This window comes from Erinaceus europaeus, chromosome 1 (genome assembly GCF_950295315.1).
Source record: "Erinaceus europaeus chromosome 1, mEriEur2.1, whole genome shotgun sequence".
Lineage (NCBI taxonomy): Eukaryota > Metazoa > Chordata > Mammalia > Eulipotyphla > Erinaceidae > Erinaceus > Erinaceus europaeus.
Window position 1 is genome coordinate 79,882,774 of NC_080162.1, and position 17,444 is coordinate 79,900,217.

Genomic DNA, 17,444 nt, shown 5'->3' on the forward strand with positions numbered 1-17,444 from the left:
CAAGGACCAGCGTAAGGATCCCGGTTTGAGCCCCCAGCTCCCCACCTTTGGAGGGTGGGGGGTCCCTTCACAAGCAGTGAAGCAGGTCTGCAGGTGTCTGTCTTTCTCTCCACACTGTCTTCTCCATCTCTTTCAATTTCTCTCTGTCCTATCCAGCAACAACAATAGCTATAACAACAATAACAACCACAAGGGCAACAAAATGGGAAAAATAGCCTCCAGTAGCAGTGGATTCAGTAGCAGTAGTGCAGGCACTAAGCCCCTGCTATAAGTCCGGAGGGAAAAAAAAATTGAGAGATGGAAAAAGAGAGATACCTACTACACTGCTTCACCACTTCTGGACCTGGTCCTTGCACACTGTAACACATGTGCCCCACTGGGTGCATCACCACCTGGCCCCTATTTATTTAATTTTAATGACAGAGAAAAAGACAGCAAGATACAGATATACAAGAGCACTACTAAATTTAAGCTAATAATGGGTTGAGCCTGGGAGTCTCAAGCATGAAAGATCTTTGCATAACCATTATGCTGTCTTCCCAATCCTATTCACTTGATTTTAACATACAAATGTTTGGAAATGTAATAGATATCTCTGCAAGAACACACAAAAACTGTATCTGAAGATGCCTGTTAAGGAGAAAGCTGAGACTGGGGGTCTAGGTGAGAAAGCTTATTTTTTACTTTTATATCTTAAGAACTTCACAAGCATGTACTCTAAAAACTTTACATGCAATTCTCAAAAAAAATAAAAAAGGGAAGAAATTAAGTTTTGTGAGGCAGTAGCTCCTGAAAATGGGACTCCTAAAACTAAGGCTCCAAATAACCTTACAAGAAGGTACAACTCAAGGTCAAAGCACACTGGTCTAATTCTCAGCAACTTACCTTTGGCTCTAAAATTTTCAAGACTGAAGCCCTCAGTGCCACATAGAAAAGGTTCAAGTTTCTGAACAGAAAACTAAAAGGAAAAAGAAAAAGTATTTTTTAGTACAACAACCAAGATTTTACAGGTCAATCCTGGGTTCATGTAATTGAATGATGTGAGCAGTCCAGGAGTGGGTAAAGCATTGGAATTTTAAGCATTAAACCCTAAGTTTAATACCTGGTGTCACATGTGTCAGAGTGATGCTCTGGTTCACTCATAAATAAATTATATATGAAGATAAACATGACTTAATTTAAAAACAAATGTTTATTCTCCCAGAGGGATAAAGAATAGGAAAGCTGTTAGGGGAGGGGATAGGATACGGAGATTTGGTGGTTGGGAATTGTGGAGTTGTACCCCTATTATCCTATGGTTTTGTTAATATCTCCTTTTTAAAGAAGATTTTATTTATTAATTAATGAGAAATGATAGGAGAGAGAGAAAGAACCAGACATCACTCTGGTACATGTGCTGCCGGGGATTGAACTTAAGACCTCATTCTTGAGAATCCAATGCCTTATCCACTGTGCCACCTCCCGGACCACTAATGTCTCTTTTAAATAAATAAATAAATAAAATGTTTATTTAATAGTTAATGTGAAGTAAAAGAGAACTAGAGCATCATTGATATATATGATGCTCGGGACTGAACTCAGGACATCATACTTGAAGGTCCAACACTATTTACTACACCATTTCCCAGGCCACACAATTTCATTTTTATGTTTGAAAAATTTCCTATAAACATCAGGAAAACAAACAAACAACTGGGGGGTAGATAGCATAGTGGTTATGCAAAGAGACTCTCATGGCTCCAAAGTCCCAGGTTCAATCCCCTACACCACCATAATCCAGAGCTGAGCAGTGTTCTGGTAAAAAAAAAAAAAAAAAAAAAAAAAGTGTTGTTCAGACTATACAGTTTGATTTTTGGTCCTGAAAACAAATGGTAATTGTATTCACACAAATAACTTTATGTAAACTAGTATTATCACCTTGAAGCCATACAAAACACTAAACAATTTATTTTTCACTGCCATGGCTTTGCTGGGGCTTCACACCTGGTTGATTTCCAAACTCCTGGCAAACTTTGTTTTCAAATAGTAAGTAAAATAGGAAGAGTAATCTGTCAGAATGTCAAACATCAGAAAGTACAGTAACGGGAAGTCAAGCAGTAGCACAACGGGTTAAGTGCATGTGGCACAAAGCGTTAATGGACTGGCATAGGATCCCGGTTCAAGCCCCGGGCTCCACACCTGCAGGGGAGTCACTTCACAGGCGGTGAAGCAGGTCTGCAAGTGTCTATTTTTCTCTCCCCGTTTTCCCTTCCTCTCTGTCCTATCTAATAATGACGACATCAATAACAACAACTCCTTTCTAATAATGACGACATCAATAACAACAACAACTACAACAATAAAACAAGGGCAACAAAAGGGAATAAATAAATATTTTTAAAAAAGAAGGTATAGTAACAACAAATGTAGTAGAGGTTTGGGGGGTTAAAAGAACCCTTCTGCACTGCTAGTGGGAATGCACATTAGTATAACCCCTGTGGAGATCTCTTAGGAGACTAGAAATGACCTATTCTATGACCCAGTAAGTGACCTACTTGGGGCCAGGTGGTGGCATGCCTGGTTGAGCACCCATTACAATGTGCAAGGACCCAGTCTGAGCTTTTCCCACCTACAGGGAAAAGCTTTGTGAGTGGTAAAGCAGTGCTGCAGTGTCTTTCTTGATCTCTAGCACCCCCTTCCCTCTCTATTTCTGGCTGTCTCTATAAAATAAATAACGATAATAAAAATATTTTTTTAAATGACCTACTCTATGACCCAACAATTCTTCTAGGGATATATCCTAAGGAATCAAAGACACTCATCCAAAGAGATCGTGTATACCTATGTTCATAGCAGCATAATCTGCAATAGCCAAAACCTGGAAGCAACCTAGGTGTCCAAAAGTTGTGGTATATATACACAATGGAATATTACTCAGCTATTAAGAATGATGAATTCTGGGAATCGGGCGGTAGCACAGTGGGTTAAGTGCACATGGCACAAAGCGCAAGGACCAATGTAAGGATCCTGGTTCGAGCCCCCGGCTCCCCACCTGCAGGGGAGTTGCTTCACAGGCAGTGAAGCAGGTCTGCAGGTATCTATCTTTCCCCGTCTTCCACTCCTCTCTCCATTTCTCTCTGTCCTATTTAACAACAACGACATCAATAACAACAAGAAGAACTATAACAATAAAAAACAACAAGGGGAACAAAAGGGAAAATAAATAAATATTAAAAAAAAGTAATGAATTCACCTTCTTTACCTCACCTTGGATGGAACCTTAAGGAATCATGTTAAGTGAAGTAAGTCAGAAGGAGAAGAATAAGTATGAGATGCTCTCACTCACGGACAATAGAAATACGAACAGAAAAGAGAAATATGGGAAAGCTGGGCAGTGATGCACCTGGTTAAGTGGACACAGTACTAAGTGCAAGGACCTACGAAAGAATCCAGGTTCAAGTCCCTGGCTCTCTGCCTTCAGGGTGGACACGTCACAAGCAGCGAGGCATGTCTGCAGGTGTGTATCTTTCTCTTTCCCTCCTCTCAATTTCTGTCCTATCCAATTAAAAAAAAAAAAAAGGAGTAAATGGCCACCAGGAGCAGTGGATTTGTCATGCTGGTACCAAGCCCCAGCCATAATCCTGGAGACAAAAGAGAGAGAGAGAGAAAGAAGAAAGAAAAGAAAAACACAAAGTAGTATTTGGACTGGGTTTGGTGCATTGTACCAAAGGAAGACTGGGGGAGAGGGGTAACCTTTAGTACATGATGTATGAATGGTGGAGGAGAACCAGGATGGGGGTGAGAGTATTTTGCAGAAAATTTAGAAATTTTACATGTCAACTACTGTATTTTCTGTAAACCATTAACCTCCCCTCCCAGAAAAGATAAATACTAGATGGTTTCATTCATAAGTGGAATATGGACCATATATTCATTGAGTATGTAGTCACACCTCAAATGTCTATTTTAACTAATTTTGACCTCTATACACTTTAAAATTTAAATCATTTACTGCCATAAGGTAAATTTGAGGATTGGGGAAATCACTGGTAGCTTGTTCAGTTAGCATTAGCACAAACAAATGGATTAATAAAGAGCACAATAAGAGAGAAATCAGGTGCTAGCAAAAATCTGGCTTAAATTAATCCCAACTAAAGAGAAATATATTTTAATATTTTTTATTTTATTATTTATTGGATAGAGACAGCGCGGAATTGAGAGGAAAGGGGAGATAGGGAGGGAGAATTAAGAATCAACTGTAACACTACTTTATCATTCATGAAGCCTTTCCCCTGCAGGTGGGAACTGGGAGCTTGAACCCCAGTCGTTGCACATTGTAATATGAGCACTCGGGAGTCGGGCTGTAGTACAGCGGGCTAAGCGCAGGTGGTGCAAAGCACAAAGACCGGCATAAGGATCCCGGTTCGAACCCCGGCTCCCTACCTGCAGGGGAGTTGCTTCACAGGCGGTGAAGCAGGTCTGCAGGTGTCTATCTTTCTCTCCTCCTCTCTGTCTTCCCCTCCCTCTCTCCATTTCTCTCTGTCCTATCCAACAACGACAACAACAATAATAACTACAACAATAAAACAACAAGGGCAACAAAAGGGAAAAAATAAATAAAATAAATGTAATATGTGCACTCAAGCAAGTGCATCACCACTCAGACCCATATATATATATATATATTCAATTTTTTATTATTATCTTTATTTACTGAAAGATAGCCAGAAATCAAGAGGGTAGGGGTATATAGAGATGGAGAGAGACACCTGCAGCTCTGCTTCACCACCTGCAAAGCTTTCCCCCTGCAGGTGGAAACCGAGGGCTCATTCCAGGTCCTTGTACAATGTAACATGTGCACTCAACCAGGTGCGCCACCACCCGGCCCACCAGACCCTTATATCTGAATCTTAACTGATCAGTACATAGTACTGATCCTCAGGATTGGAATATCATAGCTACAGTTAAAAAGACTGTGTGTGTGTGTGTGTGTGTGTGTGTGTGTGTGTAGGGAGGAGTATGCTTTTCCCAATCCCAAAAATCTCACCTGGAAACTGGAAAGCAGAAGAGAACCAAGTCGTTTATTTTCTGCTAAGTCGACACTGATGGATCTGCTGAGCTCTAACATAAAATAACACATTTAAGGAGCTGGACAGTTGTACAGTTAGCAAAGTAACAAGACCAAAAAATGTTTTCTCTCTTTACGTAGTCCAATTTATGGCAAAAATACCTAAGCAGTATATTTAGTACATAAGCAGATTAAATTCACATATAATCACATAGTTTTTAGGAACCCCAAGGAGTGATGTTTACCAATTTGAGTACTCAATGTTTAAAAAGCCTTAAAAATGTTTTTTTCTTTTTCTTTTCTTTTTTTTTTCCAGAACACCAATCAGTTCTGGCTCATGGGGAGGTGGGGATTGAACCTGGGATATCATGGCCTCAGGCATGAAAGTCTCTTTACATAACCATTATGCTATCTACCCCCCACTTCAAAATACTTCTGTATATGGCATTAAAATCTTGTCAACCAAAACCTAGATATACACCAGTTTCTGTGAAAGAGAGCATATGTTCACAAATATCCGTAAACTACTGCAAAATATATACCTGAAAGCAGAAGTACACTAGAATTTGCAGTGAGTACCTCCCTAACACTTCCTCTCCACTATTCCAAGCTTTGAGTCCATGACTGCTCAACAATTTGTTTGGCTTTGTATGTTAACTCTCTTTTCAGTCATCAGGTTCCAGATGTCATCAGGATGCCGGCCAGGCTTCCCTGGACTGAAGACCCCACCAATGTGTCCTGGAGCTCAGCTTCCCCAGAGACCCACCCTACTAGGGAAAGAGAGAGGCAGACTGGGAGTATGGACCGACCAGTCAACGCCCATGTTCAGCGGGGAAGCAATTACAGAAGCCAGACCTTCTACCTTCTGCAACCCACAATGACCCTGAGTCCATGCTCCCAGAGGGATAGAGAATGGGAAAGCTATCAGGGGAGGGGGTGGGATATGGAGAATGGGTGGTGGGAATTGTGTGGAATTGTACCCCTCCCACCCTATGGTTTTGTTAATTAATACTTTCTTAAATAAAAAAGAAAAAAAAATCTTGTCAAATTAAAAAGGTAGACAATAATTAAGCAGCATGCTCTCAAGTTCAAACCTTGGCATCTAATGTGCCAGAGTGATGCTCTAGAACCATCATAAATAAATCTTTTAAAGTAATAATAACAACAGCTTAGTAACTCGTGGGTGAGGGTGGAGGCAGGTAACACAATAGATACAGTATGTGGCTTGCAAGCATGAGGTCCCAAATATGAACATTTGCATCTTGTTTTCTTTGTCATTAATAAGTAAACTTTTAAAATCATAATTTTAAGGCAGGGGGAAATAGCATAATGATTATGCAAAGAGACTCTCATGCCTAAGGCTCCAAAGTCCCAGGTTCAATCCCCTGTACCACCATAAACCAGAGCTGAGCAGTGCTTTGGTAAGTAATAATAATTTAGAGGCTGATAAGGTGAAGGATTCTCTGGTATGAGGTAATGTGAGATCAATCTCCCACATTAGATATGCCAGTGATACTCTGATTCTTTCTCTAATAAAATTTAAAAAAAATTTAATAAAAAAATGTAGGGCAGGGAAAAGACATCCCTGAAGCACTGAAGTCCCAAGTTGCATCCCTCGTACCACCATAAGCTAGAACTGAGCAGTTTTCTGATTTAAAATAATCAGTATTTTTAAAACAGGCACTTAAAATAAATCATATATCCTTATGTCATTTATATATAAACATTAACAGTAATTTGTAGAACAGCTTCTACTTAGATGACAATTTAATAAATGCTAAGACACATTAAAACTGGAGACAGGGCTAGGAGATAGTTCTCCTGGTACAGAACACACCTAACAATACAAAAAGCACTGAGTTCAAGTTCCAGCAGTCTATGGGAGAACCAGGTATGGTAGAATAGTGCTACTGTGTCATCTCCTCTCCCTGTCTCTCTCTCCCTCAAAAAAATAAAGTAAAAATGGAAAATTGGTCCAGGGAGGCTACTCAGTGGTATTACACATGTGCAAGGTTCTACGTATATCTTGAACACCACATTAAAATAAAGAAATAAAAGTGAATGCGTGGATCGGGCGGTAGTGCAGCAGGTTAAATGCAGGTGGTGCAAAGCTCAAGGACTGGCGTAAGGATCTAGGTTTGAGCTCCCGGCTCCTCACCTGCAGGGGAGTTGCTTCGTAGGCGGTGAAGCAGGTCTGCAGGTGTCTACTTTTCTTTCCCTCTCTCTGACTTCCTGTCCTCTCTCAACTTCTCTGTCCTATCCAACAATGATGACAACAACAACTACAACAATAAAACAACAAGGGCAATAAAAGGAAATAAATAAATACTTTTTTAAAAAAGTGAATGCAAGGATCTCATCAATTCTGCAGTCCAGAAGGTGACACAATGGATAAAGCATAGGATTCACAAGCATGGGAACCAGGTTTGATTCCCAGCATTGCATGTACCAGAGAGATGCTCTGATTCTTTTTCTTTCATTAATAAATATTAAGGGGGGGGAGTACCTTATCAACTCCATTTTGTAGCTGAAAGCACTGAGTCAGAAAGCTGGACAATAAGTAACTTGCCCAAGGTTAGTGTTTCAGCCTGAATCCGATGGGCATTTTATACAATGATGCCAACAAGTTCTCAACTACAAGGTGTGGGTAGTTTTTCAGTTATGTCCATTTTAAAACATCAATTATTATACAGCAAAGCAAGCTTTCTTCCCTCCTTGCCTCCAGTGTTATCTCTGGGGCTCAGTGCCTTCATTACGAATCTACCACTCTTGGAGGCCATTTTCCCCATTTTTGTTGCCCTTGTTGCTATTGCTGTTGTTGTTGGATAGAGAGAGAGACCGAGATAGATGGGGAAGACGGAGAGAGGGAGAAGAAAGATGGACACCTACAGACCTGCTTCACCGAGTGTGAAGAGCGACCCCTCTGCAGGTGGGGAGCTGGGGGCTTGAACCTGGATCCTTACAGCGGTCCTTGCAGCTTGTACCCTCTGTACTTAACCTGCTGTGCTACCACCTGGCCCCCAGGAAGTTTGTTTTGACAATTATGATACATGTCTTTTCTCACTGTAGTTTCACTTAGATGGCTGTATTTTTTAAGTTCTCTTTTCTTTTTTCTTGATTGCTTCTCATTAATATTAGTCAGGAAAAACATGGTACCTTCTGTATGTATACTTCTGAGTAACGAAAAGGTGGCCAGAGGTCAAAAATAGCCAATCTTACTACATCATAATTTCCAATTATATGGAATTTTAGTTTTACTTAATCTGGAAGAGATGAAAGTAAGGTGATTTTAGGGAACTGCTGATGGCTTCTTGGCATAGATTTATGGAATAAAGTACATAAGCACAATAGACTCAGCCCTTTTGACAAGTGGTTGTTTTTTATCCAGATTTTCTTCTAGACATACCTCACTGCCTCTGATCTGAGGTGGAACTCCATTGTCCTAAGTCTATACAGCACTCCACCTTTGATGCCCTGATGAAAGGGAGCCAGATAATCTGGAATGAATTAACATCTTAAAAAAATAATAAAAATCACATGGCCAGGCAGTGGTGTACCTTGTAGAGAAATGCATGTTACAAGGCACAAGGACCTGAGTTTAAGCCCAAAATTCCTACCTGCAAGGGGAAAGCTTCACGAGTAGTGAAAGAGTGGGGAGGGGAAATACCATAATGGGTATGCAAACAGACTCTCATGCCTAAGGCTCTAAGGTCCCAGGTTCAATCCCCCATATAACCAAAAGCCAGAGCTAAGCACTGCTCTGATAAAAAAAAAAAAATAGTAGTAGTGAAACAGTGCTGCATGTGTCTTTCTCCTCCCTCCTCTTTACTTCCCCCTTCCTTCCCAGCTACTGCCTCTATCCAAAACGCAAATAAAATATTAAAAAAAAATTTAGATAAAAGAGTACAACAGCTTAACATTTGAGTTATTTACTTAGTATGTGCCAAGTTCTGTGATGTATCTGCTTACTTGATCTTCACATAACCCTAAAAAGTGGTTATTATGTGGTCCGGGAGGTGGTGCAGTGAATAAAGCATCGGACTTTCAAGCATTAGGTCCTGAGTTCAATCCCCAGCAGCACATGTACCAGAGTGATGTCTGGTTCTTTCTCTCTCTTCTCCTAACCTTCTCATAAATAAATAAATAAATAAATAAATAAATAGTTATTATTTCACTGATCAGACAAGCGAGATGAAGTAATCTGCTCAAGATCACAATTAGTTCGTCCTGAAATGTCCTAGTCTTTTCATATGAAATATTGTACTTCAATACTTAGTAAGATAGACTCATTACTACAAATGCACACAAAATCACATTTAAGTACATGCAAACTCAAAAAGCAAATTTTCAGCCAAGACATTTTATGTGCACCCTGCCTCTTAAATAGTTTGTAATGTGAGCATTAACCAGGAGCGCCACTGTCTAGCCCCCTGAAATAGTTTGTTATGAGGTAAGGTAGCAACTCATCCACATTCTGCTGTACTTTTAAAGACAGAAGGCATAAAGCCACAGGAATAAACCTTTAATGTCTCATCCCAGCAAATATGAGTTTAAAAATAATTGTAGAATTTCTGTTCACAGTATAAGGTGGATGGGTAATTATACAATATAAATAGTAGTAATACCAAACACTTACTAGACATTTGACATCAGTATTCATAAATTTAGAATATCCCTCATATATGAGGCAACAGGCTCAGAGAGGTGGTCATCTGCTCAGTCAAGCAGCAGCTCAAGTCTATCCTATGATACACTTTCCTCCATACCTCACTGCCTCTGATCTGAGGTGGAATTCCATTGTTTTATGTCTATAGCACCCCACCTGTGATGCCCTGATGAAAGGGAGCCAGTGACTTCCGTCGGTTCGTGTCTTTCATACTTGCTCGCCGCCAGGACTGCCTCCTGTCTCTCCCGTGACGGTCAGGCTGTTCTTGTGAGGACAAATTAAGTGACACGGACTGAAGGTCTTCCTGGTGGCTGGGATCACAGCTTCCCACATTTTTAGAGCTAATGTCAAAGTGAATTCTGTCCGTTGGAACATCTTGAGTCATCATTTCCAGGAAGGCAGATGGTTTACCACAAACTTCCAAAGGGCTAGGATCTGCTTTCAAATGATGATCCTGAGTCTTATATGTCACTGGTTCCTCTTCTAGCATTTGTTACAAAAACAAAAACACAAAACAAAAACAAAAAAAACCAAAACAAACAAAAGGCATAATACACAATGAAACCCACCACAATTAGGAATCAGTACACAAAAGGAAGAAAGGAAAATGTATGCTCCAGATCAAACAGTCCAGAGCACTTCTTTCAATAAGTCATATCAACCAGGTGCTAGGAAAGCATCTGGCAAAGCTCAGAAACTTGAACCCAAGGCAAAAAGGTGCTATATTTCACTTTTTTTTTAAAAAAATATTTATTATTTTTATTTATTCCCTTTTGTTGCCCTTGTTGTTTTATTGTTGTAGTTATTATTGTTGTTATTATTGATGTTGTCGTTGTTGGATAGGACAGAGAGAAGTGGAAAGAGATGGGGAAGACAGAGGCGGGAGAGAAAGATAGACACCTGTAGACCTGCTTCACCGCCTGTGAAGCGACTCCCCTGCAGGTGGGGAGCCAGGGGCTCAAACCGGGGTATTTCACTATTATACTCACCTTCCATAGTTCCTGATTTAGTCACTGAAGTCCTTCTGGGTAGAGGACCCTGAAAATAGGAAGGTGAGATCATCTGTTTTTTAGCCCTATTCTCAAGGACTTTACTTGCTTGGAAAAGGCTTTGTGTTTTCCAGTGTCTCTAAACTGCCCATTTCTGTCCTATGAATTTCTACCTGCTTGACAAAGGTAGAAAATGAGAGGGGAGGAGGAGACAGAAAGGGAGGAAGAAAGAGACACTTGGGGGGTGGGCGGTGGTGTACCTGGTTAAATGCACATTATCACCATGAACAAGGACCTGGGTTCAAGTCCCCATACCCCACCTACAGGGGGAACACTTCATGAGCAGTGAAACATGTCTGCAGCTGTCTATGTTTCTCTCCCCCTGTCTCCCTTCCCCTCTCAATTGCTCTCTGTCCAGTTAAATAAAAATAGAAAGGGAAGGGGAGAAATGGCCACCAAGAACAACCACATACTCAGTGCCAGGGAGCACCAGGTTCAGCGATAATTCCAGTGGCAAAAAGAAAAGAGGAACACTGGGAGTCGGGTGGTAGCGCAGTGGGTTAAGCACACATGGTGCAAAGCACAAGGACCGGCATAAGGATCCTGGTTCGAGCCCCGGTTCCCCACCTGCAGGGGAGTCGCTTCACAGGCGGTGAAGCAGGTCTGCAGGTGTCTATCTTTCTCTCCCCCTCTCTGTCTTTCCCATTCTCTCCATTTCTCTCTGTCCTATATGTCCAACTATAAGGACATCAATAACAATAATAACTACAACAATAAAACAAGGGCAACAAAAGGGAAAATAAATATTTAGAAAAAAAGAAAAGAGGAACACCTGTGGAATGGGCGGTGGTACAGAGAATAAAACATTGGACTCTCAAGCATGAAGTCCCAAGTTCAATCCTCAGCAGCACATGTACCAAAATGATGTCTGGTTCTTTCTCTCTCCGCCTATATTTCATTAATAAATAAAGTCTTTAAAAAAAAAAAAAGAAAGACAGCGGTAGCCTCACACTTGTGAATCATCCCCCCTGTAGGTGGAGACTGAGGGCCTGAATCCAGATAACTGCATGGGAACAAATGCGCCACTGCTCATCTCCCTGTCGCTCTGAATTTCTACCAAAATTTACTAGAAAAACACACATATCTTCCTTAAGATACATCTACCCTAATCCAGCTGTTGGCTCATTCATTTACATGATTTTCCAAATAAAAAAAGAAAGCACGTTATCCTTTATTTTATAACTCACCAAAATCCTATTCATTCTATCTCTAATATTCTCAATCTTTTCTCCATTTCCAGTTACCAGTTGTGATATCATAATTTCCATCATCTGCCCTGCCCCCTCACAGTACTCTAACAGTTTTCCTACATCCACTATCGCTCCTCTCCAATCCATTCTCCAGTGATTGGCCCTGTATTCAACATCTATCATAATCAATCACAACCTGCCCGTTCCTACTCTCTCTTACCATTCCCATTCCCTACACCACTTCTGAATCTTTGCACACACTGCCCGCAAAATTTATCCTTCCCAACCTAGCTCAAATGCGAAGCTTTCACCCTACTCCTCTCCAATGGAGTTGGTTACTGCACCCCTTGGTCTGTCAATATCTGCAAAGTCTGTTCATTTATCTGTCTCTCCAGTCAGACCATATCTGCATTCCTAGTGCCTGCCAGGCAACTCAAAGGAAGAATGCAGGGACATGCCTGATGTTCCATATTTGCCTCCCATACTTCCCTCCCAGCAGGCATCTGTATGGAGTGTTGAAAGAGAAACACACTGAAGGTGGGCGAGACAGCATAAAGGCTCTGCAGAAGACTTTCATGCCTGAGGCTCTGAGGTCCCAGGTTCAATTCCCAGCCACACCATAAGCCAGGAATGAGCACTGCTCTGGTCTTTTCTCTCTGTATCTCTTACTTAAAAATAATAATAATAGGGGGTCGGGCGGTGGCACAGTGGGTTAAGCGCATGTGGCGCAAAGCGCAGGGACCGGCGTAAGGATCCCGGTTTGAGCCCCCGGCTCCCCACCTGCAGGGGAGTCGCTTCACAGGCGGTGAAGCAGGTCTGCAGGTGTCTATCTTTCTCTCCCCCCTCTCTCTGTCTTCCCCTCCTCTCTCCATTTCTCTCTGTCCTATCCAACAACAAAGCAACGTCAACAATGGCAATAATAACCACAACGAGGCTGCAACAACTAGGGCAACAAAAAGGGGGAAAAAAAAAAAAGGCCTCCAGGAGCGGTGGATTCATGGTGCAGGCACCCAGCCCAGCAATAACCCTGGAGGAAAAAAATAATAATAATAATAATAATTAGGGGTTGGGGTATAGCATAATGGTTATGCAAAGAGGCTTTCATGCGTCCTCACGTCCCAGGTTCAATCCCCTAGAGCACCATAAGCCAGAGCTGAGCAGTGCGCTGGTAAAAAAAAAAAAGAAAGAAAGAAAGAAAGAAAGCAAAGGAAAATTTACTTATCGTACAGAGACAGAAATTGAGAGGGAAGGGGAAGACAGGGAAAGAGGCAGAGAGACAGACACCTGCAGCTCTACTTCAACACTCTTTGAAGTTTTCCCCCTGCAAGTGTGGTGCAGGGGCTTGAACCTGGGTCCTTGCACACCTGGTTAGGCGTACCACCTCCCAGACCCTTCCTCTTTCACTAAAATAAAGATCAATTTTAAAGAAACTGAGATGAGGCAGGCGTAGAGAGCATAATGGTTATGCAGAGACTCTCATGCCTGAGGCTCCAAAGTCCCAAGCTCAATCCCCCGCACCACCATAAACCAGACCCGAGCAGTGCTGTGGTTTAAAATACTACTACTACTACTACTACTACTACTAATAATAATAATAATAATAAAAGAGATGCATAGCCAAGGAAGGTAAACAGGAGACTGCTCCCAGAACAGGGAGGCGGCGGAGCGGGCCCCAGGTCCCGGGCATCAGGCCGACTGGAGCCCGCGCAGCAGCAGCTGTCAGCCGCGCAGTGCTCGCTCAGTGCACGCCGGACCCTTCCGCGTTTTCTTTGTTTTCTCAGCCTCTCATGTGGCCGTGGCCACCGGTCTGAAGCCCGCGGCCTGGAAGGGCCCTGAGTGGCCGCTCAGAGGGGCAGAGGCCGGTGCCGCACCCGCAGCCACTAGCGGGGCGTCCGGACCCAAGCGGGCAACCGGGGCGCCGGAGGGCCCACAGCCGCGGGCCGGGAGCGGAGGGTCGGCGCCCAAAAACAGACGCCGTAGGAGGGGCGGAGCCACGGCTGGAGAGGGACGCAGCCACTTCCTGATCTGAACCCGACACCCGGAACCACCGCCCTCCGAACACTAGGCCGCGGGTCACTCTCTACGCGGCCCTCGGTCACTCCCCAGCCTTTGTACCGCTGTGGTCGCTCCTTCTTGATCCGGCCTGTCCGCCATTTGCTCCGGCACCACCGCCGCAGTTTCGGAAACTCCCGCCAACCAAGGGCGCATGCGCGGCTGCAGGCCTACCGGCCGCACCCGGTACAAAACACCGAGCTCTCTTAGGGCGCATGCGTAAACCGAGTGGGCCGGCATTCCTCCAGGCCCCGCCCCTTGTCCAAGTTGGTTTTTTAATTTTTTTTATTTTATTATTTTTTTTATTTAAGAAAGGATTAATTAACAAAACCATAGGGTAGGAGGGTACAACTCCACACAATTCCCACCACCCAATCTCCATATCCCACCCACTCCCCCGATAGCTTTCCCATTCTCTATCCCTCTGGGAGCATGGACCCAGGGTCATTGAGGGTTGCAGAAGGTAGAAGGTCTGGCTTCTGTAATTGCTTCCTCGCTGAACATGGGCGTTGACTGGTCGGTCCATACTCCCAGTCTGCCTCTCTCTTTCCCTAGTAGGATGGGTCTCTGGGGAAGCTGAGCTCCAGGACACATTGGTGGTGTCTTCAATCCAGGGAAGTCTGGCCGGCATCCTGATGACACCTGGAACCTGGTGACTAAAAAGAGAGTTAACATACAAAGCCAAACAAATTGTTGAGCAATCATGGACCCAAAGCTTGGAAAAGTGGAGAGGAAGTATTAGGGAGGTACTCACTGCAAACTCTAGTATACTTCTGCTTTCTTACTTTGGTGCCATACTCCAAACTCAGTCAATTTCTGCTTTGCGTTTCTACTTCTTTTTTTTTTTACATGCATAACATTCCCCAGATTCCCATTTAACAATACAACCCCCACTATTTCATTCATCATTTTTCATGGACCTGTATTCTCCCCACCCACCCACCCACCCCAGAGTCTTTTACTTTGGTGTAATACTCCAATTCCATTTCAGGTTCGACTGTGTTTTCTTTTCTAATCTTGTTTTTCAACTTCGGCCTGAGAGTGAGATCATCCCATATTCATCCTTCTGTTTCTGACTTATTTCACTCAACATGATTTTTTCAAGGTCCATCCAAGATCGGCTGAAAACGGTGAAGTCACCATTTTTTACAGCTGAGTAGTATTCCATTGTGTATATATACCACAGCTTGCTCAGCCACTCATCTGTTGTTGGACACCTGGGTTGCTTCCAGGTTTTGGCTATTACAAATTGTGCTGCCAAGAACATATGTGTACACAGATCTTTTTGGATGGATGTGTTGGGTTCCTTAGGATATATCCCCAGGAGGGGAATTGCAGGGTCATAGGGTAGGTCCATTTCTAGCCTTCTGAGAGTTCTCCAGACTGTTCTCCACAGAGGTTGGACCAATTGACATTCCCACCAGCAGTGCAGGAGGGTTCCTTTGACCCCACACCCTCTCCAGCATTTGCTGCTGTTACCTTTTCTGATGTGTGACATTCTCACAGGAGTGAAGTGATATCTCATTGTTGTCTTGATTTGCATTTCTCTGACAATCAGAGACTTGGAGCATTTTTTCATGTGTTTCTCAGCCTTTTGGATCTCTTCTGTGGTGAATATTCTGTCCAAGTCCTCCCCCCATTTTTGGATGGGGTTATTTGTTGTCTTGTTGTTGAGTCTGGTAAGCTCTTTATATATGTTGGTTATTAAACTCTTATCTGATGTATGGCATGTAAAGATCTTCTCCCATTCTGTGAGGGGTCTCTTGATTTGGGTAGTGGTTTCTTTTGCTGTGAAGAAGCTTTTTAATTTGATGTAGTCCCATAGGTTTATACTTGCCTTAGTCTTCCTTGTAATTGGATTCGTTTCATTGAAAATGTCTTTAAAATTTATGCGGAAAAAAGTTCTTCCAATATTTTCCTCTAAGTATCTGATAGTTTCTGGTCTAACATCCAAGTCCTTGATCCACTTGGAATTTACTTTTGTATTTGGTGAAATACAGTGATTCAGCTTCATTCTTCTGCATGTTTCAACCCATTGTTTCCAACACCATTTGTTGAAGAGACTCTGCTTTCCCCATGTAATAGTCTGGGCCCCTTTGTCAAAGATTAGATGTCCATAGGTGTGGGGCCTCATTTCTGGGCTCTCAATTCTATTCCACTGGTCAGTGTGTCTGTTCATGTTCCAGTACCAAGCAGTTTTGATGACAATGGCCCTATAATATAGTTTGAGATCTGGCAGTGTGATGCCTCCGGTTCTGTTCTTTTTTCTCAAGATTGTTTTGGCAATTCTAGGTCTTTTCTGGTTCCAGATAAACATTTGTAGCATTTGTTCTATTCTCCTAAAAAATGTGCTTGGGATCTTGATGGCGATAGCATTAAATTTGTAGATGGCTCTGGGTAATATATTCATTTTGATGATGTTAATTCTTCCAACCCATGAGCATGGAATATCTTTCCATTTCTTTGTGTCTTTTTCAATTTCTTTGAGTAGTGACTCATAATTTTCAGTATACAAGTCTTTCACTTCTTTGGTTAGGTTTATTCCTAGATATTTTATTGTTTTTGTTGCTATAGAAAAAGGAACTGATTTCTGGATTTCAATTTCTTCTTAGTGTTTGCATAGAGGAATGCCACTGACTTTTGAATGTTAATTTTATAACCTGACACATTACTGTATTGCCTGATGATTTCCAAAAGCTTCTTGCTAGATTCCTTAGGTTTTTCCATGTATACTATCATGTCATCTGCAAATAAGGAGAGTTTGACTTCTTCTCTTCCAATCTGTATTCCTTTAATTCCTTGCTCCTGCCTGATTGCTATGGCAAGAACTTCCAACACTATGTTGAATAGTAATGGTGATAGTGGGCAGCCCTGTCTAGTACCTGATCTGAGGGGAAATGCTTCCAGTTTTTCACCATTATGATGTTGGCTGTAGGTTTGCTATATATAGACTCCACTATCTTCAGGAATTTTCCATCTATTCCTATTTTTTGTAGTGTTTTGATCATAAAGGGATGTTGTATTTTGTCAAAGGCTTTCTCTGCATCTATTGATATGACCATGTGGTTTTTGGTCTTGCTTTTGTTGATGTGGTGGATCACATTGATTGATTTACGTATATTAAACCAACCTTGCATGCCTGGGATAAACCCCACTTGGTCATGATGGACAATCTTTTTGATATACTGCTGTATCCGGTTGGCTAGAATTTTGTTCAATATTTTCGCATCTATGTTCATCAGAGATATTGGTCTGTAGTTTTCTTTTTTGGTTGTGTCCCTGTCTGCTTTTGGTATCAGGGTGATGTTGGCTTCATAGAAGCTGGCAGGGAAAAACCTGGAAGCAACCCAGGTGTCCAACAACAGATGAGTGGCTGAGCAAGTTGTGGTATATATATACAATGGAATACTACTCAGCTGTAAAAAATGGTGACTTCACCG

At 42.2% G+C, this 17,444-nt stretch overlaps 1 protein-coding gene across 2 annotated transcripts in view; it reads right to left on the bottom strand.

The window, feature by feature from the left end:
• Nucleotides 1-14,259, bottom strand: part of DSN1 (DSN1 component of MIS12 kinetochore complex) — a 32,085-nt gene extending 17,826 nt beyond the window's left edge. The window contains exons 1-5 of one of the 2 annotated variants that reach the window (XM_007518469.3): nt 14,068-14,259; nt 10,703-10,751; nt 9,870-10,196; nt 5,027-5,100; nt 886-958 (exon numbers count right to left, since the gene is read on the bottom strand). In XM_007518469.3, coding sequence (XP_007518531.3) covers nt 886-958; nt 5,027-5,100; nt 9,870-10,196; nt 10,703-10,751; nt 14,068-14,244 — 700 coding nt within the window. In that variant the 5' untranslated portion in view covers nt 14,245-14,259. Of the gene's footprint in view, nt 1-885; nt 959-5,026; nt 5,101-9,869; nt 10,197-10,702; nt 10,752-12,428; nt 12,608-14,067 lie in introns of those variants that run through there. The other variant, XM_060189450.1, reaches the window with a different exon arrangement.
• Nucleotides 14,260-17,444: the final 3,185 nt, after the last annotated feature.